This window comes from Silene latifolia, chromosome X (genome assembly GCF_048544455.1).
Source record: "Silene latifolia isolate original U9 population chromosome X, ASM4854445v1, whole genome shotgun sequence".
Classification (NCBI taxonomy): domain Eukaryota; kingdom Viridiplantae; phylum Streptophyta; class Magnoliopsida; order Caryophyllales; family Caryophyllaceae; genus Silene; species Silene latifolia.
In genome coordinates this window covers 129,599,844-129,622,575 of record NC_133537.1, presented here as the reverse complement: position 1 = coordinate 129,622,575, position 22,732 = coordinate 129,599,844, and the positions used below count along the sequence as shown (strand labels likewise).

The following is a 22,732-nucleotide window of genomic DNA, read 5'->3' as shown; positions in this document are numbered from 1 at the left end:
TCCTTTGACGAGAAACTTGTGCTTTTGGAAAATCCTCCTTGAAACTTTTGAAGGATTCTAATTTTTATGATATAAAACCTTGTAAATGTTTTGGTTGACGATTTCGAAATCTCCGACTTTATCTTTATAACATTTCGTTTCTGCTTTCAAGTTTCGAGGACGAAACTTTTGAAAAGATGGGATGATTGTAACACCCGCGATTTCATATTTATGGTTAACATATTAAAATTGATAATTTAGTAATACTCTATTTTATTTGGTATATTATTTAATTAGTTTCATATTTTCAAAATCGTGTTTTAGTTTCATAAAAATTTATTTGGTTTTGTTTTAACTCGGAAACCCCCCTTAAAAATTGTGTCGTGAGTCTTTTAGTGCAAAACCGAGTCACAAACCTTGTGACTTTGATTTTGGGCCTAAACAAACCTATGGACCTTCTTTAAGACAACCAAAACTCCATCTTTTAGGGTTTTATTTTCAAAATTTCAGCAACTCCCCTTCATCTTCTTCCCTTAGAAAATATGTGTTTTCCTCCATTAAAACCTTCACAAAATCAAACCTTAAGACGGATGTCATTTCTTCGTTTCTCAACGAAATCCGGTGATTTTTGTACCAATATTCTCCTCTCCTTCTCCTCCTTCTTTCTATGTAAGAAATATCTTACCTTTTGAATCTTTTAGAAAATCCATCTTTTTGCGAGATGAGTTTTCTAACCCTTTTTTTCTTAATCTTGTTTCTAGGTGAAAGCTTTAGTATCCCGGAGTAGTTTTGGGTCGGAATCTTGTTTATTGAAGAGCTAAAAGGTAACGGTGATGGGTTACTCGGTATTATATCAAATTATGTGCTTTAATTGTTAAAGTTTTAGTCTTTAGCTAGTAAAGTTACTACCTTTAATTTTATTGATGAATTTTGTTGGATTTTTAATGTTAGATGATATTTTAATTATATTTTTATGTTATTCAGATGGCTTATTGCAAATAATATCAATTGGGTAAGGTTGATTTGTGAGGAATAAGGTGTTGTTTAGTTATTGTATGTATCTTGTAGTTTGCGACGATCTTTGCTATATGTTGTGTGTGTTTATTGTTGAGATAATGTGGGTATGTCGTAGTTGCGACGGTCTTTGGTTATATGATTAATTTGGGGTTGTGAATCTACCATAAAATTGAATTGGGAATGAAGTCCATGCCTTGTTTGTGTCGTGGGAAGCATCCCGCAGCCGCGGTTTCAGCCTGACCAGTTTTCGTAAAATGGTCATAACTCCTTCGTTACTTGTTCAGTTTGGGCATATGACCTGCTGTTAGAACCGTAAGAGGATAAGCTATCATCTCCAATTAGTTTCACCTTATTATAACGTATAAAACTCAAGTCATGTCCGTTTGAATTTGACCCTTGTTGTAGTCGAGTACTAACCTTGTTGTTATAAATTGGGTTTTATGTTTCTTGTTGGGTATGCATCTTAACCTTGGTTCTAATTCTTGTGTATGGTGTGTTGACACCTTTTTATCATTGGAGCCCCTTGCTTATGTCTCAATCACTTGTTAAACATCGGTTTTAGTTGTTAAGCTTAAATGCGGTTCGGTTTGGGTTTGTTTACATTTTACCCAGTGTTTTCCATTGTTTAATTTATTTGTTATCGTTTGTTTATAGTATGTTTAATTAACATGTAAATATGAAGTGTAATGTTTATTCATGTTAGAAAAGTATGAAATGCTGCTATATACTTCATATTTGAGTTCTCATTTGTTTGTTTACGTTTTGCCTCGTATTTCGTATCACTTAATTCATTTGTAATCACTTGTTCTATTTTAAGCTCAAGTAACTTGTAAATATGAAATAAAATATTTAGCCATGTTATAAAAGTATGAAATGGTATGTTATATTTCACTTTTGGGTTTTTACTTGCTCCTTTTCATGTTTTCATCATATTTCAAGTATGAGTGATTTATTCTAAGTAACTACTTGTAATGTGTTGTATTCTCGTGAAAATGCCATAATGCTATGCCTTCTTGCTTGACTTGTATTTACGCCCAACTTGTGCTGTTCTGACATGTACGGGTCTAACCTACTTGTGCTGTTCTGGCAAGTATGGTTTATCTGTTTCCTTTTTCGCCCCACTTGTGCTGTTCTGGCAAGTGTGGGTTATCTCATTTTATTTCCGCCACTTTTGTGCTGTTCTGGCGCTTGGGGTACTCGATTTCCGTTCTGTCATCGAGTCTTTGATGCAGGCAGTTCTGCCGCATGTCGAATCGGAAGTGTACAGTCCGAGAGTCTGGCCAGATTTAGACTAGGACCATATTATTATCATAGTCCTACCAGGGGAATCTAAGTTTTAGAGAGTAAAAGTCTTGCATAGTTATGTGTCTTATGTTGGAGTTAGTGTCCTCCACAATAGTGCGTTAACATAATAAATCTCATTAATAGAATATCATCAGATATTTAATTATTTGATCCTCGTCAGTTGATTAACGTAAATCGATAACGGTTGGCTGACTAGAGTTTGACGTTATTGTCGTGAGACGGCGGTGATCAACTGACCCCTTTCGGTCACACCTAAAGGAACGAACCCCAATTGATAACTAATTAATTGTATGAGATACAATTCATTTAGTCCCTTGATTTATAGACTAAGAGGTTAGTCGATTATTATTAGAGAGATTTCGAGTTGCGAACTCGAGGAGCGGCAGTTATTATTTAATTATGCGATAATTAAATAATAAGTTTTGGGAAACGGGTTTTAGTTAATTAACTGTTAATTTACTAAAATTGTACTAATTGATTAATGTGATTAATATTAGTACGTAAATAATATGTGTAGTGGTACACGTATATTTACGGAGTGAATTGGACGAATTTATTATGGAAGCATTTAAACATGATACGATGTTTAAAATGAAAATTACACGGATTTGTGCGACAAATATAGAAACCAACATGGACCCGTATATGGTCATGTGGACCGTGTAAAATAAGTGTAATGATGATTACTCACATAATCATTTTTACCTTATTTTGTATACTACCATAATATATGTCTTATACTACATTTTGCATGTGATGTAAGATAAAAATATAAAACAAAAATTGTCCACTAGAGCACCAACCCACCCGCCACTTCCTTTCCCAATTCTACACTCCATATATTTGGTCATTTGTTCACTCCACCTTACTTACACAAAAATCATTCATTTTGCATGTGAACAAAAACCTCTTCCATCTCTCTACAACATTTCTCTAGTATACAATTATTACTAAGAATAGTTAGTAATATTACTAGTATTATTATCAAGGGCACATATTAATAAGTTACTAGTTCATACTTATTAATATTGTTGGGTAGTTCTTGGGTGCTACTTGGAGGAGACTTTCTATTTGAAGGTTTTTCAAGGAGGATCATCCACATCATTTTAGCGCAAGAACAAATTAGTAAGGAGAACTAATTTGTGCCCATTTTACCTCATATTCAATGTAAGGAAATTGTTTTTCCTTATACTTTGTTTTTTATGCTTTCATATTAGCATGCATGTTACATAGATCACATAAACAACAATTTATGAGATAAATTTATTTTATTAGAGAGTCTAATATGGATCTATGATCTTTCAAGTGGTATCAGAGCTTAGGCTTGTAATTTGCATGTTGATTTTAAGCATTTTTATGAATTATGAGATAATTAGTAAAAACTCAAAAATTGTGTTAGAAGAGTTTTTGGCACGAAATTTTTGGGACATGCATACCTACTGATCTCAAAAGGTTTGTGGAATTTTTTGGTGATTTGTCAAGTAATTTTGCTAATTTTAATGATTTTTGGTAGAGAACCGAGTCAAAATGTCGCATTTTAGTGAAAAATTGACTAAAATTAGTTAAATGTTGATTCGGTGCATGACTTTTTTATGGTAGTTCATGCATGGTTTCTACTGGTTGTATGCAAAAGGTTGAAGGTTGGTTCGAATTTTTGCATGTTTATTGATTTTTTGAGTAAAAAGTCGATAAAAGTCCAATTAATTAATCATAATTTCGAATTTTTGGATTCTGCCCATGATAAATTTATGTACATTTAAGTATATTATTTAAATGTCAAAAGTAATTTTGCATGTGTGTTTTCACTTTGTTTTGATGTTTATTGGTTTTAGTGGTTAAAAACCGATAAATATCGATCTTTTTCTTCACAAAATTTATCCGAAATTTTTGGGCAATTTTTATGACTTTTTGGTGTTCTTGGGAGTGTTTCAGAATACTAAAAATTTTTATTTCAATTGTTTGGGTAATTTTTCAATTATTTTGGATTTTTACTTAAATATTATGATTTTTCCGATTTAATTAGCAAATTATCACCAAACCAAACTAATAATTTGTCATAAAATTAGTGAGGACTAATTTTGAGGTTCAAAACAGTTTGGACTATTAGTTTGGACTTAAATGAGATTTAAGAGTTAATTATTGATTTTTACATGTTAAAAATCGATTAAATCCACAAAACCGAGATGGATACCAATGAATGATAGGTAGGGCGATTTTGGCATCATAATTTACAGCATTTTAAGCATATTTATTTAAGTTGAATGAATGATTGTCATTTATTTAAAGTATTTATCTTTTTGTACCTAGTATGGCCTAGTTAATTTTAATCGTTATTACCCGAAATGAATGGGAATATCGATTTGTTTGTAATTAAATACGATCTCGTATCGTCGGTTTGTAATTAATTAATAGTTTTATTTATTTTATTAATTAATGTATAATAGGAATAGCTATGTAATTCATTTGTAATAGTTATTTTACCGGCGTTTCCAAAAGACGGATTACAACGAGACGGAGTCTATTTTTGGAAGGTGTTCCAAATCCCACAATGAAGAGGCAAGGGACCAAGGATTTGGTTTCCAAAATGTAATAGACTAGTTTTTATTAACTAGGAGGCCATACTAGGATTTATTCATATGCTTGCATGTTTGCTTGTTTTATTTTCGCGCATGCCAAAATCGCCACTCACATGCATTTTATTTTATTTTCGCGGTTGTCAATTCACGTCATTTACATTCACCGAATTAATTCACTTATAAGCAATTTATGACTAAATTGACAAGATCTCTCACATAACTAAAATTGAGATTAGCCTTACCAATTAGTAACACCTATGAATCTCTTGTTCATTAGAGCCACGCTCGCCCAAGCGGGGTGTTCTCTTTTTACCTTGGGTAAGTAGGGTGGTAAGCGGTTATCACACGCCAAACTTGGTTGGACTCAACGGGATATAAGACGGTCTTGTGTTCCGGGGCTAGTAGATGAATTTGAGGAAATTTGTCGACCAAGAGTTCTAGAGGTAGAATTAGTCAACGTGACTTACCGAATTTACGCAATTATGGGATGTTTCACCCAAGCGATGCTCATTTTTGTTTAATATTTGGGTCTTGGAATCATTTATATAATTTAGTGGGAGGTCATTATATAAATGCTAAAACTTGCTAAACATGTTTTTACAAGTAATTTTTAAAACAATGAATGTTAATTTTTCCTTTTTGTTGTAGCATTTTAATTCGCAATGGCAACTTCATCAACTCCATCGACTACTTCACTAGGCAAAGATTCATGGCTAAGGTCCGTAATGGACAAATGTATTTTAAAAGATGACGGTAGTAACTTTCTTGAATGGGAATCCAACATCAAAAGTGCCGCGTTGTCCGACAATGTGCTCACTTACTTGACCGATGCTCCTCCTATCGAGCCCGGTGCAAGAGCTTCATCGGCGGTGCGGACCGCCTATGATGACTATGTGAGGATGTTGAATGATATCAAGAATGTGTTGATATGGTCAATATCGCCAAAGCTCAAGCTTTCATGCATTTCTTTAAATGCTTACGAGATATTCACTCGTATGATCACTATGTTTTCACAAACACCAAAAGTCCGTCAATACGATGCGGCGGCACGCTTCTTTGAAGCTAAGCTTGAGAGGGGCCAAAAGTTTGGTCCCCATGTCCTTAAAATGGTCGAATATGTTGACATCCTAGAGCGTCTAGGGTGTAAGATTCCTAAGACTCTTGTGGTGGATCGTATCCTTCACTCACTCCCCACCAAGTTTGCCCACTTTAGGGTAAACTACAATATGAATGACATGGATAAGAGTTACCATGAAATCCATGCACTCCTCACCCAAGCGGAGAGGGATATGGAGGCAAGTGGGAGTGAAAAGGGAGATGTTTTAACCATGAAGTTAAAGAACATGTCTCTTGGAGTCAAGAAAGGAAAGGGAAAAGAAAAGTCCCAATTCAAGAAATTGTCAAAGAAAATTGACAAGGGAAAGGGGAAGGCCGTTGAGAATGGCAATCCCAAGGCAAAAAGTGTCAAGCTCTCCAAGGCCGAATGTTTCCATTGTAATGGGAAGGGGCATTATAGGAGGAGTTGTCCCAAATACTTGGAGGATCTCAAGGAAGGGCGTGTGACGCCTATTGGTATGATTTCCTCTCTCTATGTGATAGACGTTAATTATGCTTGTACTTCCACTTGGGTACTTGATACCGGATGTGGCTCTCACCTTTGTAACCATTTGCAGGGTATAAGGGACGTGCAAGCACTAGCAAAAGGTGATGTGGATCTCCGCATGGGCAATGGAGCTAGAGTAGCCGCCGTTGCCGTAGGGACCTATGTGCTCACTTTAGCTAGTGGTTTAGAGTTGTATTTAAATAAGTGTTATTTTGTACCAACTTTAACTAAGAATATCATCTCCATTTCCGCGTTAGACGCGTAAGGCTTTTGTTTTATGACTAAGGACAAGTGTTGTACTTTTTCTTTAAATGATGTGGTTTATGGCAATGCCATTTCAATTGGAGGCATTTATGTTTTAAATGATGTTAATGACGTTTATCATATGGAAACTAAAAAGCTCAAAAAGGGTGATCCAAACGAATCCTACCTTTGGCATTGTCGTTTAGGGCACATAAACGAAAGACGCATTAAGAGACTTGCTTCATCAAAAGTGCTCAAACCATTTGGTTTCGAATCTTATGGTACATGCGAGTCTTGCCTTTTAGGCAAGATGACTCGTGCACCTTTTGCGGGAAAAGGGACACGAGCTAGTGAGGTTTTGGCTCCCATACACACGGATGTGTGTGGACCATTAACCATCACCGCTAGAGGAGGTTTTCTCTACTTCATTACTTTTACTGATGACTTAAGTAGATATGGGTATGTCTACTTAATGAAGAACAAAAGTGAAGCCTTTGACAAGTTCAAAGAGTTTCAAAAGGAAGTAGAGAACCAATTGGATAAAAAGATAAAGACTCTACGGTCCGACCGTGGTGGTGAGTATCTAAATATTGAATTTGATTCACACCTAAAAGATTGTGGTATAGTATCACAATGGACTCCTCCTGGCACACCGCAATTAAATGGTGTGGCCGAAAGGAGAAACCGAACTTTACTTGATATGGTTCGGTCAATGATGAGTCTAACTGAGCTTCCTAGTTCATTTTGGGGTTTTGCCCTCTTGTCTGCAGTATTTTCACTAAATCGAAGCCCGACTAAAGCGGCCGATAAGACTCCATATGAGATATGGACAGGGAGAGTCCCTCATTTGTCATTCATGCGTATTTGGGGTTGCGAAGCGTACGTTAAGATCAAGTCGACAATAAGCTTGCACCCAGTGTCGACAAATGTCTTTTGTAGGATATCCAAGGGAAACACGTGGCTATTACTTCTACAATAAACACGAGAACAAAGTGTTTGTGGCTCGTGATGCTGTCTTCCTAGAAAAGGAATTTATTTCTACGAGACAGAGTGGGAGAAAATTTGAACTTGAAGAAGTTCGAGAGCCACAAACCGAGAATGAGGTAGAGGAGAACGTGGAGGAAAGCATTCCCTCTTCCTCTGAAACGGTGATGTGGACGATGTCGTCACTCACCCAATCAAACACATTTATAATACTCAACAAACAACTAGTTAGCGGTAAGTCGAGGTCGATCCATGGGACGGTGGTTACTCAAATTATTCAATCTAATTATGGTTGTGCTTGGGGTTGTCACAATTATAATGGGATGATGATTCTAATCTAATAGATGCAATAAACAAGCAACAAAAGGAAAGATGTAAACAATGGATTAAAAATGCTAGGATATCATGGGGTCATAGGGGATTCATGGGAATTGATCATACAAACATGTTCTCAAATTATAAGCAAGCAATTATTGTTGTGATGGATTGAGTTGGGTTATATCTTACAATCCTAGGAAAGTTTGGGTCCCGGAGCCGAATCGATTAGATTGTACAACACCTACAAGTCGACTTAATCTTCCCTACTCAACAACATGCATGGTCTAATGAGACTCGAGTTGGTTTATGTCTTACAAGTCTCATTGAAAAGATAAGAGATGGTAGTAAATGCAAGGATTCATAGGCTTAGCATTTCATCAAACATAACATGTGCATGAGTTGAGATCAAAACAAGCAAGCAAATAAATCATGGAAGCATATTAATTTAAGCATGAATCATTCCCCATGTTGGTTTCCCCTAATTACCCACTAATCCTAGCTAAGTAACTACTCACTCATGGTCAAGTTTAACATGTTAATAAGGTTGTCAATCATACTAACAAAGCTAAACATGATGAACAAGTAAGAAAGATTAACAATAATTAAAATAAGGATTAAGAGAATTATACCTATGGAGATTCCAAAATAATAATGCAAAGAATAATAGAAGAACTTGATGATTGATGGAAGGTTGTCAATCTCCCAATAAACCCAATAATCTTCTAATTACCCAATAATAAACTTGAATTCCTCAATAGTAAACTTGAACAATGATTAAAGGAAAGATTAATGTGTAATTTGTGGAAAGATTAAATGATAATCTATTCTAATCTACTCCTAATCTAATCTAAAGAAGGATTGAATTAACCTAATGAAAACTTGATGATTTGATTATTACAAATGGGGTATTTATAGTGGAAATTAGGTGGATGCATTAGGGTTAACTAAGGGCTAAACTAGTAATTACACTTTTTAGATTTGAGCAAGGAGACTCCGGTATTTTTCAGAGGAAGGGCGTCTTTCTCGGAGCTTGAAGAACACGAAAATCACTGGAAAGAAATCCGAGCGGATTGGAGTCGGGACGGCCGGATTCTTGCGGTGGAATCCGAGCGGATTCAAGAGCAAGACGCTCGGATTGTAGTGGGAGAATCCGAGCGGATTCTGAGCAATCCGAGCGGATTGTAGGGCAATCCGAGCGTCTTCAGCGCGGGACGCGCGGATTCTGTCAGCTTCTTTGTTTGAGCTCGGATTGTAAAACGGACGTCATTTTCTCATCCGGACTCCTATTGGAGTGATTCAAAAGCCTAGATCGCTTGTTTTTTCGACGCCGTTCCATCTAGCATATTTTCAGAGCCAAAGGAGCAACTCTTGGTTTGCGTTCCGAGCAATGTTCTTCATGAATGGCTTCCTTGCTTTTCCTCCTTGCTTTAAACCTTATGACCCATCTTTATACTCTTTATTCCTACATCATTGGTCATCATTCTTGCCTCCTCTTCATACTAGTCCATCTAATATCATCAATAAGCTTCCAAATATGCACGAAAAGACGGAATTTCCGCCTTATTATCTCCTTTTCTACAAAACATATGAAATGCGATAGAAAAGCAAATAGGAAGGTTTTGACGGATAAAATGGCCATAGAATGTTATAATAGTATGCAAAATAGGCTCAATTAGGGGACTAAATGTGCGCAAATAATGTTCACATCAAATATCCCCAAACCGAACCTTTACTCGTCCCGAGTAAAGAGGTGACAAAAACTAGACCTTTATTTAAACTAACCTAATAACATAGCCGATATGAGACAATTAGCGGGTCTCACTCCGCCCCTTCAACTCACAACAAGACAACCATGAGGTAGGATGCCTCCTTGCAAGGCAAGGTGGGGCTTGCCAAAATGGCGACACATCCAATCATTAAGCACACAAAATCAAGTAATGGATGCATCTACAAAAGAATAGCCACTTTCCTCATCTAAGTGGCGGAAATTATCTACAAGGGAAGCAATTCAAGGGTACACAATCCTTCATAGATGCAATTTGTTCAAACTACTAAGCCTAGAAGGATACCAATAAATCACCTCCAAGTTGTGTCAAGCTAGGGTACCTTTGTCCTCAATCGTTAAATGTTTTTGTCAAGAGTAGACTCCCTATGGTGTTAGAAACACTGGAGGATCGCGGAATTCCCCCTCTTGCCTAGACAAGAAGAAGGGTCGTCCCCTCTCTACCATGCACAAAAATGGATAAGATGGAAAAGGGATCGATAGTATTTGAGTTTTATTTTGGGAGTTTGCTTTTGTTTTTGTTTTCCCCCCAAATTCGTTGGCATTTGACATTTGAGAACACTTTCTTTGCCATTTCTTTTTGACTTTTGACTTTTGGCATTTCAATACTTGACAACTTTTTGCATTTCTTTTGAACATTTTCAAAGTCACCCCAATTAGTAACGAGGGTGCCTTGTATGTGAAGCTTTAGGAGTTCTATTTGTGCTCCTCTTTTCATTTGATGCATTTTTGCAAACTTTCTTTCACTTTTCATTTCATTGAACTCAAATTGATTTCTTTTTGTGCCCATTCCCTTTGATGACAAAAATATATGGTAGAACATGGATGAATGATGGAAGTATGCATGGTTTCAAGGGTCACCTTGGAATAAACGATAGCCAAGGAGTTATCACACCACAAGGTACTCTTGACTAGGCCTTAATCCATGGGTCAAAGGATACTAGCATGACACATCCTAGGGTGTTTTACAAGTATTCTAACAAGCAAAGTCTTAAGAACAAAAAGCATTTTCTAGGGCCTATGTACACTTGTCAAGCTTCCCAAGTAGACGGTTTCACAAAATTTTTCTAACATGCAACTACATGCCATGATGCAACTAGCATATAAACATCCTAATGCAAATGATTCTACCAACTAATATGACATATAAACTAAATGCAAGTCCTAAGTTCACATTGTTTTTACCGCATCAATCAAAATAAAGTCACATAGTCATTAACATAAAGAGGAAAAAGGAGATTGGAAAGATCATACCATGCGGTCTTCAATATCCTCATGTCTCGGATGTGGCGTAGTCAATCAATGTGAAAAAGGATGAACAAACACAATATATACAAAACAATATATACAAGTCTACACTACAAAGGAAATGAACTTGTTTTTGGATTTTTCAATTTTTCAAATTTTTATGGTTTTTGTTTTTATGAAATTAAAAGACATATTTTTGGGATTTTTCAAAATTTTTCAATTTTTATGTATTTTGGAATATAAATTCTCATCCCCCACTTTATTTTGGACATTGTCCTCAATGTACATGTAGGAGTAGGGATAAAAAGGAAAACATGTTTTTGAATTTTTGATTTTATGGAAATTGAAGTACAAATGCAATGATATGGTATGAATGAATGCATGCTCTAACTAAATGCAATTCTATATGACATATATAACAAATGAATGCAATCTAAACTATAGTATATGATGCATGATAAATGCTTAAGTCGCTTATGATCAAACCTCCCCAAACCGATTTAAACACTATTTCTAGTGTAGAAATGAATAGGTTTGGCCATTAGTGACTATACATGAATTCTAGTCTATATGCAAATAACTACATGAATCATGTGAGATATATTACAATGCAAACTATACTGAATGCAAATATACAAACTAACGGTTATTGAGGAACTCCATTAAACCAAAGATTATTAATTAACAATTTCATGGAAAATCATCACTAGCACTCAAAGCACGTAGAAGTCGGTCAAATTCTTGGGAGTGAGAAATAAATAGGCATGGATAACAACACAAGATTATGCAATGAAATAATGCCCAAGTAAAAGACCGAACAAGCATGTCAAGAACATTATGATAAAAATTATAAGAGAAATGATGGATGGAAGGAACATGAAATGGGTAGTTGGTTGGCAATTCACTCAACTCATCCTCCAAATAGTCAAAATCACCACATTCAATGCAAGTACTCTCATTATCATCCAAGGTGATTTTAAGGGTGTCTATTTGGGGTTCCCAAATGTCCTCATCATATTCCTCATCCCAACAAGGTTCATTATCAAAGGGGTTGTCGTAACAAGGCTCACCAAGTTCAACACAATTGTCTCCCTCAAATATATCATCCTCAAAGGGTGAGTTTTCATTCAAGCTCACATCCATATCATTCTCACTTTGCCCATTAACATCAAATTCCATGGAGATTGAGTTCATTGAAACACAAGAAGAGTAGGATGACGGCATCCAAGCATTAGTTTCACAATCAAGAATGTACTCCTCCTCATCATCACTCTCTTCATCTAGCACTCCATCTTCCCAAGGTGGGGTAATTTTATGGACAAAGTGGGTTGGCTCAAGGTTATAGGAAGGTTTCTCATCCTCACAAATCTCATTTTCATCATAGTTTTCCTCAATGAATTTTTGAAATGTGATTTTTATCGCTTCCATACCTTCCTTGGCACTCTCAAACATGTCATGTATAGTTTGCTTAAGACAATGAATGGTCATGAACTCAACAAATTTCAAAAATTCCTCACAACTCATCTCACATATCCTACCACCACTCAAGTGAAATGCCAAGTTGCGGGTTTCAAGGTTCATGCCATCATAAACAACACAACATGCTTCATAATTTGAAAGAGTAAAACCATGATGCCAAGCATGAGTCATATAATCTTCAAATCTTGCAACATATTTATCAAATGATTCATTTTTATATTGCCAAAAAGTGAATGTAGACATGTTTGAGCATGTGAAATAGAACAAGTACAATAAAACTCAAGAAAAAGAAGCACAACTAAAACTAGACAAAAGAACAATTCAAATAAACAACACCGTCCCCGGCAACGGCGCCATTTTGATGTGGACGATGTCGTCACTCACCCAATCAAACACATTTATAATACTCAACAAACAACTAGTTAGCGGTAAGTCGAGGTCGATCCATGGGACGGTGGTTACTCAAATTATTCAATCTAATTATGGTTGTGCTTGGGGTTGTCACAATTATAATGGGATGATGATTCTAATCTAATAGATGCAATAAACAAGCAACAAAAGGAAAGATGTAAACAATGGATTAAAAATGCTAGGATATCATGGGGTCATAGGGGATTCATGGGAATTGATCATACAAACATGTTCTCAAATTATAAGCAAGCAATTATTGTTGTGATGGATTGAGTTGGGTTATATCTTACAATCCTAGGAAAGTTTGGGTCCCGGAGCCGAATCGATTAGATTGTACAACACCTACAAGTCGACTTAATCTTCCCTACTCAACAACATGCATGGTCTAATGAGACTCGAGTTGGTTTATGTCTTACAAGTCTCATTGAAAAGATAAGAGATGGTAGTAAATGCAAGGATTCATAGGCTTAGCATTTCATCAAACATAACATGTGCATGAGTTGAGATCAAAACAAGCAAGCAAATAAATCATGGAAGCATATTAATTTAAGCATGAATCATTCCCCATGTTGGTTTCCCCTAATTACCCACTAATCCTAGCTAAGTAACTACTCACTCATGGTCAAGTTTAACATGTTAATAAGGTTGTCAATCATACTAACAAAGCTAAACATGATGAACAAGTAAGAAAGATTAACAATAATTAAAACAAGGATTAAGAGAATTATACCTATGGAGATTCCAAAATAATAATGCAAAGAATAATAGAAGAACTTGATGATTGATGGAAGGTTGTCAATCTCCCAATAAACCCAATAATCTTCTAATTACCCAATAATAAACTTGAATTCCTCAATAGTAAACTTGAACAATGATTAAAGGAAAGATTAATGTGTAATTTGTGGAAAGATTAAATGATAATCTATTCTAATCTACTCCTAATCTAATCTAAAGAAGGATTGAATTAACCTAATGAAAACTTGATGATTTGATTATTACAAATGGGGTATTTATAGTGGAAATTAGGTGGATGCATTAGGGTTAACTAAGGGCTAAACTAGTAATTACACTTTTTAGATTTGAGCAAGGAGACTCCGGTATTTTTCGAGAGGAAGGGCGTCTTTCTCGGGCTTGAAGAACACGAAAATCATCACCGGAAAGAAATCCGAGCGGATTGGAGTCGGGACGGCCGGATTCTTGCGGTGGAATCCGAGCGGATTCAAGAGCAAGACGCTCGGATTGTAGTGGGGGAATCCGAGCGGATTCAGAGCAATCCGAGCGGATTGTAGGACAATCCGAGCGTCTTCAGCGCGGGACGCGCGGATTCCTGTACAGCTTCTTTGTTTGAGCTCGGATTGTAAAACGGACGTCATTTTCTCATCCGGACTCCTATTGGAGTGATTCAAAAGCCTAGATCGCTTGTTTTTTCGACGCCGTTCCATCTAGCATATTTTCAGAGCTAAAGGAGCAACTCTTGGTTTGCGTTCCGAGCAATGTTCTTCATGAATGGCTTCCTTGCTTTTCCTCCTTGCTTTAAACCTTAAGACCCATCTTTATACTCTTTATTCCTACATCATTGGTCATCATTCTTGCCTCCTCTTCATACTAGTCCATCTAATATCATCAATAAGCTTCCAAATATGCACGAAAAGACGGGAATTTCCGCCTTATTATCTCCTTTTCTACAAAACATATGAAATGCGATAGAAAAGCAAATAGGAAGGTTTTGACGGATAAAATGGCCATAGAATGTTATAATAGTATGCAAAATAGGCTCAATTAGGGGACTAAATGTGCGCAAATAATGTTCACATCAAACGGTAATTATTCCTAGAAAGTCAAGTAGGATTTCTAATCCACCTGATCGCTACCTTGGTAACATCGAAGAGGATGGTGTTTTGTTACTTCTTGAGAGTAATGAACCCACTACCTATAAATCGGCCATGTCTAGTCCCGACTCCTCGCTTTGGCTAGAAGCCATGCGGTCCGAAATGGATTCCATGTACGAGAACCAAGTATGGGACTTGGTGGATTTACCTGAGGGAGTGCGACCTCTTCAGTGTAAATGGATATACAAAATTAAACTCGGCGTGGATAAACATGTGGATGTTTACAAAGCTAGATTGGTGGCAAAAGGTTTCACCCAAGTTCATGGTTTACACTATGACGAAACCTTTGCTCCAGTCGCTATGCTAAGGTCCATTAGGATAATCTTAGCGGTTGCCGCATTTCATGATTATGAGATATGGCAAATGGATGTCAAAACCGCCTTCTTGAATGGGATTCTAGAAGAAGAGGTGTACATGATACAACCCGAAGGTTTTGTGGATACATCTAACCCTAAGAAGGTGTGTAAGCTCAAGAAGTCCATTTATGGTCTTAAGCAAGCATCTAGGAGTTGGAATCATCGCTTTGATCATGTCATTAAACAATACGGTTTCACTAGAAGTGTGGAAGAACCGTGTTTATACATGAAGTTTAGTGGGAGTAAGGTTGCATTCCTTGTCCTATATGTGGATGACATATTGCTCATTGAGAATGATATTCCAGCGCTCACTTCCGTTAAGGAGTGGCTAGGGAAACACTTCCAAATGAAGGACTTGGGAGAGGCACAACGAATCTTAGGTATCCGGATCTATAGGGATAGGTCCAAGAGGATACTAGCATTGAGTCAAGAAGCTTATATTGACAAAGTTCTTGACCGGTTCAATATGAAAGACTCCAAGAGAGGATTTCTACCTATGGGCCAAGGGATTACTTTGAGCAAGTCACAGTCTCCCTCTACCCCTAAGGAAATTGAACACATGAAGACCGTCCCTTATGCTTCCGCTGTTGGGTCTATCATGTATGCTATAATTTTCACTCGTCCCGACGTTGCGTATGCCTTGAGCATGACAAGTCGGTATCAAGCCAAGCCTGGTGAGAGTCACTGGATAGCCGTAAAGAACATCCTTAAGTAATTGAGAAGAACTAAGGATTCGTTCTTAGTGTTTGGAGGAGAAACTGAGTTGTGTGTAAGAGGTTATACGGACGCAAGTTTCCAAACCGATCGGGATGACATGAAATCCCAATCCGGCTACGTGTTTATGCTAAATGGAGGAGCTGTTTGCTGGAAGAGCTTCAAGCAAAGTGTTACTGCGGATTCTACAACAGAGGCTGAGTACCTTGCAGCGTCTGAGGCTGCCAAGGAAGCTGTTTGGATTAGGCAATTCATGGAGGGGCTAGGAGCAGTCCATTCCGCCAAAGATCCTATCACTCTATATTGTGATAACAGTGGAGCTATTTTCAAGCCAAAGAGCCTAAGTCTAGTAACAAATCTAGACACATTGAAAGGAAATACCATGTAATTAGAGATTATGTGGAAAGGAAGGAAATTGACATTTGTAAGGTTGGGACAGATGACAACATTGCTAATCCTTTAACCAAGCCTTTATCAAAGGCCAAGCATGATGGTCATGTCGTCTCTATGGGATTGAGATGAGTACCGGATTTTCTTTAGATTATGGATATGTAATAATTGGATAGTGTATCTTTTATTATATATATGATAATCACATTCATTGTTTTCGTATTAATTCATTTATGAATTTTTATTTAGTGTGACTAAATTTTAATACCTTGTTTATCTGAATAAGTTGTGGAGACAATGTTGAACACTATTCAAGTGAATAAGATGAACATTGTATCTTGTCCCTAGTCACTTAATGAGGTGACGTCTCGGAGTGACTAGATTGTGAGTCGATTGATGGTTGTTCAATACCATAAGGTCATATGTGATGACTGGTCGATTACATAGGCAGAGTGTGTGACACTTTGCCGGACAGTGACCATTTAGAGAGTCCCTAATTTCTATTATAGACGCCTGGTCGTGGCGGGGATCTCTAAGATGTTCTAATGAGTCGATTCTTTTGACTGGAGACTATTATCCGAGCAGGTGCGGTTCCAGAGTGACTTTGGTTTTTGTCCTAGGTCGTGCCGTGAAAGGAGGCCAAAAGGGCATTTACTAGGTCATGGTGAGCTGTATTGTGCAATAGGATAGATAAGGCATACATAAATTGTCCACCCACGTTGGGTAACTATATCTCAAGGCCACTCGAGGAGTTAATGACTACAAATGCGTGGCCACGCTCGGAAGTAATCTGTGAGAGATTTTTCCGGTCAGGTAGTCACACTCCCGATCGAGAAAACCACTCGCGATGTGTTCATGTGCAAGTGCGACCTGAAAGACACCTTGCATTGAGTGGGAGATTAAAACGGACAAGAGAATTGGTAGCGCACACCTTGTGTCGGACAGGTGGGAGATTGTTGGAGTTAGTGTCCTCCACAATAGTGCGTTAACATAATAAATCTCATTAATAGAATATCATCAGATATTTAATTATTTGATCCTCGTCAGTTGATTAACGTAAATCGATAACGGTTGGCTGACTAGAGTTTGACGTTATTGTCGTGAGACGGCGGTGATCAACTGACCCCTTTCGGTCACACCTAAAGGAACGAACCCCAATTGATAACTAATTAATTGTATGAGATACAATTCATTTAGTCCCTTGATTTATAGACTAAGAGGTTAGTCGATTATTATTAGAGAGATTTCGAGTTGCGAACTCGAGGAGCGGCAGTTATTATTTAATTATGCGATAATTAAATAATAAGTTTTGGGAAACGGGTTTTAGTTAATTAACTGTTAATTTACTAAAATTGTACTAATTGATTAATGTGATTAATATTAGTACGTAAATAATATGTGTAGTGGTACACGTATATTTACGGAGTGAATTGGACGAATTTATTATGGAAGCATTTAAACATGATACGATGTTTAAAATGAAAATTACACCGATTTGTGCGACAAATATAAAAACCAACATGGACCCGTATATGGTCATGTGGACCGTGTAAAATAAGTGTAATGGATGATTACTCACATAATCATTTTTACCTTATTTTGTATACTACCATAATATATGTCTTATACTACATTTTGCATGTGATGTAAGATAAAAATATAAAACAAAAATTGTCAACTAGAGCACCAACCCACCCGCCACTTCCTTTCCCAATTCTACACTCCATATATTTGGTCATTTGTTCACTCCACCTTACTTACACAAAAATCATTCATTTTGCATGTGAACAAAAACCTCTTCCATCTCTCTACAACATTTCTCTAGTATACAATTATTACTAAGAATAGTTAGTAATATTACTAGTATTATTATCAAGGGCACATATTAATAAGTTACTAGTTCATACTTATTAATATTGTTGGGTAGTTCTTGGGTGCTACTTGGAGGAGACTTTCTATTTGAAGGTTTTTCAAGGAGGATCATCCACATCATTTTAGCTCAAGAACAAATTAGTAAGGAGAACTAATTTGTGCCCATTTTACCTCATATTCAATGTAAGGAAATTGTTTTTCCTTATACTTTATTTTTTATGCTTTCATATTAGCATGCATGTTACATAGATCACATAAACAACAATTTATGAGATAAATTTATTTTATTAGAGAGTCTAATATGGATCTATGATTTTTCATCTTACATATGCAATTTACCATGAGAATGATACCTTTTGATTGTTTGGATGATAAGAGTCTTTTGGTCCTATTGAGCACTAGGAGTGAGATGCAAGCCACCTAGTATCGATATGATCTGCGAGATTGATATTCTCATTCGTATTTATGGTGAGATGCAAGCCATAGGTACCCCTGTGACATTAGTAGTCACGTCCCGTCTTTGTATGTCAAAATGATTTCAAAGTAAATGGCTACAGTTTTCCTTCACATGTATTATATTATTGGCCTCTTGTTATCCATATCACATGATATCTATGATTGACTTACAGTTGTGTCACCGTTTATGATGCATTGGTCAATTTGTCTCATATGTATGTCTCATATGCAATTATTCTTGTTTGACCTAACATGTATTGAATACTATTCTCATGTTGTAGTACTTATGTCACTTGGTTATGATTAACATGCTGTAATATCTCTTTGTTCATCTGTCTTTTGATGTAATATGGCTGGGAGAACCCTGAGTTACTCCCCACTGACTGTGGCATTCATTTTTAATGAATGAACAGGTTGCAAATCGGTGCTTTTTGGGATTACAATGAGTGAGCTAGCGAGCGTTGTTCATACAGTGATTGACCTTATACGTTGTAGTTTTAGTTATTTTTAGTATCGTATTCGTGTATTTATAAAGGGATGGGCATCCCTTGATTTGTTGTAAGTTAACATTTGTATAAAAGCCTTTTCTTAACATTCCATTTCTTTATGTTTTATTTAACCCACGCTTTGAACTTAAAAAGTTTTAAAATTTTAATAAATTCCGCTGCATTTTACTAGTTTTATATTACATTTATTGCGGGGGTTCGCAGTTGGTATCAGAGCTATAACGCTCCCGACGTACACACGTGTACCCCAAACCTATTTTAAGACTGGCCTTAAGAATGAGTGAGAGATGGGTTGACTTAAGGACCTAAGGTGGTAGTCTACTTTGTGATTGCTCTCTGTTAGGTTCTAACATGTTTATTGATTATCTATGATTGTTTCTTGTGCCCTTGGATCACCATACTATGAGCTTACTCTTCTGATGATCAAATCATGGAACCTAGTGCCGAGGATTGAGGATGTGTCTAAAATTTGCAAAATGCTTTACTTCGTTGAAGTTGTTTCTTATTCTTAGTGTACCTTGTTCTATTCTTTGCCTCTTCATGCTTACCTTTCTTCTAACCCTATTCTTTGTTTTACCTTGGAAGCTACCTTTGTACCCTCGAAACTTATCTTTCGCTTCATGCCTACCCTTTTATGACGCCTTATAGATAGCTCTCTTTCTCTTGTGGGTTGTTAGCCTTGGTCGGATGTCTTAGCCTTTGAGGAGTTTATTTGTGGTTCACCCCTATCCCTTGTTTTGAGAGGTTGTATGTGCTATTGGAAAAAAAATAAAATTGATAGTATGGTGAAACATGCCTTGATAAATCCTAGGCTTGGTTGCTTAGACATAGAGTAAGTGTGTTTGATCGGTGGAATTTTTGGGTATAAGTGCAAGTTGGACCGTTACTAAGGTTGTGGAAATTGCCTTGTTGATCATTGTTACTTTAGGAGTAAACTTGGAGTATAATTCATGATGTGAGTTTGAAAGGAAACACTTGAGATGTTGATGGTCATTAAAGGATTGGTGATGCATTTCGATATTAGTTGACCCTTGAAACTATTTGAGTTGATAATGATCTAGTACCTAGAAGTCCTTTTTAATCCCGTGAACCATGGAGTTGTAACCTTGGTTTAGAGTGCCTTAAACATTAGGAAGTATGTGGATTAAGCCTTAACTCTTCCTTTGTATCATATCTACTCTCTTTTCTCCCGTACTAGCTTTGGTAAAACGTACCTTTGTACGTAAGTTTACTTATCCTTTTCTTATCTCAGTTATCTTCCTACCTCCTGTACCGTCTTTGCTCGTGGCTTCGTTATATTTGGAGTCCATATGTTTGAATTTCACCTCTAGTCGCTTCACGCATCCTTTTTAATTTATTTATCGCTTCCCTACCTCGTTGTCACTCTTTAACTTTTATAGAGTGATTGCCTTATTGTCTACGGTGTGGAACGTGTTCTGTTGTCTTGTTGGCTTTGATTTTGTCGAATCTGGATTTTTGGTCGAGGATTTTACAATTTTGAGAGACTCGTAGTTGTCACAAGTTGGATAGGAGTATGACTTGGTTAATAGTTTTAATATTGTTTCGTGGAAGTTGTTGGTAGATTTTGACAGTTGGGAGTGTTAGAACCCCGGTTGTGGTAAAGTGCCTTGTTTCATGGAATAGCTTAAGTGTAAGGTGATATAAGTTGTTTTGAGGGAATCTTTAGAAGTGATGTGGTTATGATTTTGGTTGCTATGGATGTTTGAGTTACCGTTCGGATGACTTGGTTGTTCGTGTTTTGAGTGTGTGGTGACCCCTTGTTGTCTAGTTTCCCCTTCTCTTTGACCATAAGCTTTACCGTTCATACTCCTCTTCCTCGTTTGTTGTGCCTCCCTTTGCGTTTGATGCTAGTGTCCTATAAAGTCCATACACTCTTTAACCCTTGTTGACCTTATCGTGGCCTTCTATCCATGGAAGTTCGGTTTAGTTCCCCTTTCGTTTGTCGTGTTTAGGCTTCTTTATCGTGATGTATATTTGTGATACCCAAGTTGCTTGTCTTTTTCCCCGATTTCTAACTAATTTTGGTTTATTTTTGATTCCTTGTCGAAATTTGATGTTGCATTTTCAAAAATTTAGAGGTTAAAAATGAATCTTTTATTTTTAATTTGGCTTTTGCAAAACAAAAATTTAAGTGGATTACCTTTTTTTATTTGGCTTTAACGTTGATGGGATATTAGCATTTGTTATTAAAGACGTTTAATAACTTGTTTTACGCTTATCGGCAAATGATTTTGTATTTGGCCTTTTCTTTGATTTGGAGTGTTGATGTTCTTGAATACGCAACGAGAACACTCCCGTTCCTTTGACGAGAAACTTGTGCTTTTGGAAAATCCTCCTTGAAACTTTTGAAGGATTCTAATTTTTATGATATAAAACTTTGTAAATGTTTTGGTTGACGATTTCAAAATCTCTGACTTTATCTTTATAACATTTCGTTTCTGCTTTCAAGTTTCGAGGACGAAACTTTTGAAAAGATGGGATGATTGTAACACCCGCGATTTCATATTTATGGGTAACATATTAAAATTGATAATTTAGTAATACTCTATTTTATTTGGTATATTATTTAATTAGTTTCATATTTTCAAAATCGTGTTTTAGTTTCATAAAAATTTATTTGGTTTTGTTTTAACTCTAAACCCCCTTAAAAATTGTGTCGTGAGTCTTTTAGTGCAAAACCGAGTCACAAACCTTGTGACTTTGATTTTGGGCCTAAACAAACCTATGGACCTTCTTTAAGACAACCAAAACTCCATCTTTTAGGGTTTTATTTTCAAAATTTCAGCAACTCCCCTTCATCTTCTTCCCTTAGAAAACATGTGTTTTCCTCCATTAAAACCTTCACAAAATCAAACCTTAAGACGGATGTCATTTCTTCGTTTCTCAACGAAATCCGGTGATTTTTGTACCAATTTTCTCCTCTCCTTCTCCTCCTTCTTTCTATGTAAGAAATATCTTACCTTTTGAATCTTTTAGAAAATCCATCTTTTTGCGAGATGAGTTTTCTAACCCTTTTTTTCTTAATCTTGTTTCTAGGTGAAAGCTTTAGTATCCCGGAGTAGTTTTGGGTCGGAATCTTGTTTATTAAAGAGCTAAAAGGTAACGGTGATGGGTTACTCGGTATTATATCAAATTATGTGCTTTAATTGTTAAAGTTTTAGTCTTTAGCTAGTAAAGTTACTACCTTTAATTTTATTGATGAATTTTGTTGGATTATTAATGTTAGATGATATTTTAATTATATTTTTATGTTATTCAGATGGCTTATTGCAAATAATATCAATTGGGTAAGGTTGGTTTGTGAGGAATGAGGTGTTGTTTAGCTATTGTATGTATCTTGTAGTTTGCGACGATCTTTGCTATATGTTGTGTGTGTTTATTGTTGAGATAATGTGGGTATGTCGTAGTTGCGACGGTCTTTGGTTATATGATTAATTTGGGGTTGTAAATCTACCATAAAATTGAATTGGGAATGAAGTCAATGCCTTGTTTGTGTCGTGGGAAGCATCCATGCACCAATGCGTTTCAGCTGACCGTTTTCGAAAATGGTCATAACTCCTTCGTTACTTGTTCAGTTTGGGC

At 36.4% G+C, this 22,732-nt stretch overlaps 1 protein-coding gene across 1 annotated transcript; it reads left to right on the top strand.

Annotated features, from left to right (window-relative positions):
• The first annotated feature begins 3,089 nt into the window (after window positions 1-3,089).
• On the top strand, window positions 3,090-6,846 carry LOC141623603 (uncharacterized). Its single transcript, XM_074439710.1, has 3 exons — window positions 3,090-3,468; window positions 5,526-6,449; window positions 6,551-6,846. Exons 2-3 carry the CDS (start codon window positions 5,540-5,542, stop codon window positions 6,583-6,585), a joined length of 945 nt encoding a protein of 314 aa, XP_074295811.1. The 5' UTR covers window positions 3,090-3,468; window positions 5,526-5,539; the 3' UTR covers window positions 6,586-6,846.
• Window positions 6,847-22,732: the final 15,886 nt, after the last annotated feature.

Coding starts and splice junctions, on each gene's coding strand:
- LOC141623603 (XM_074439710.1), top strand. CDS start 5,540: ATGGCAACTTCATCAACTCCATCGACTACTTCACTAGGCAAAGATTCA. Junction 6,450..6,550: donor AGGGCGTGTGACGCCTATTG/GTATGATTTCCT, acceptor AACCATTTGCAG/GGTATAAGGGACGTGCAAGC.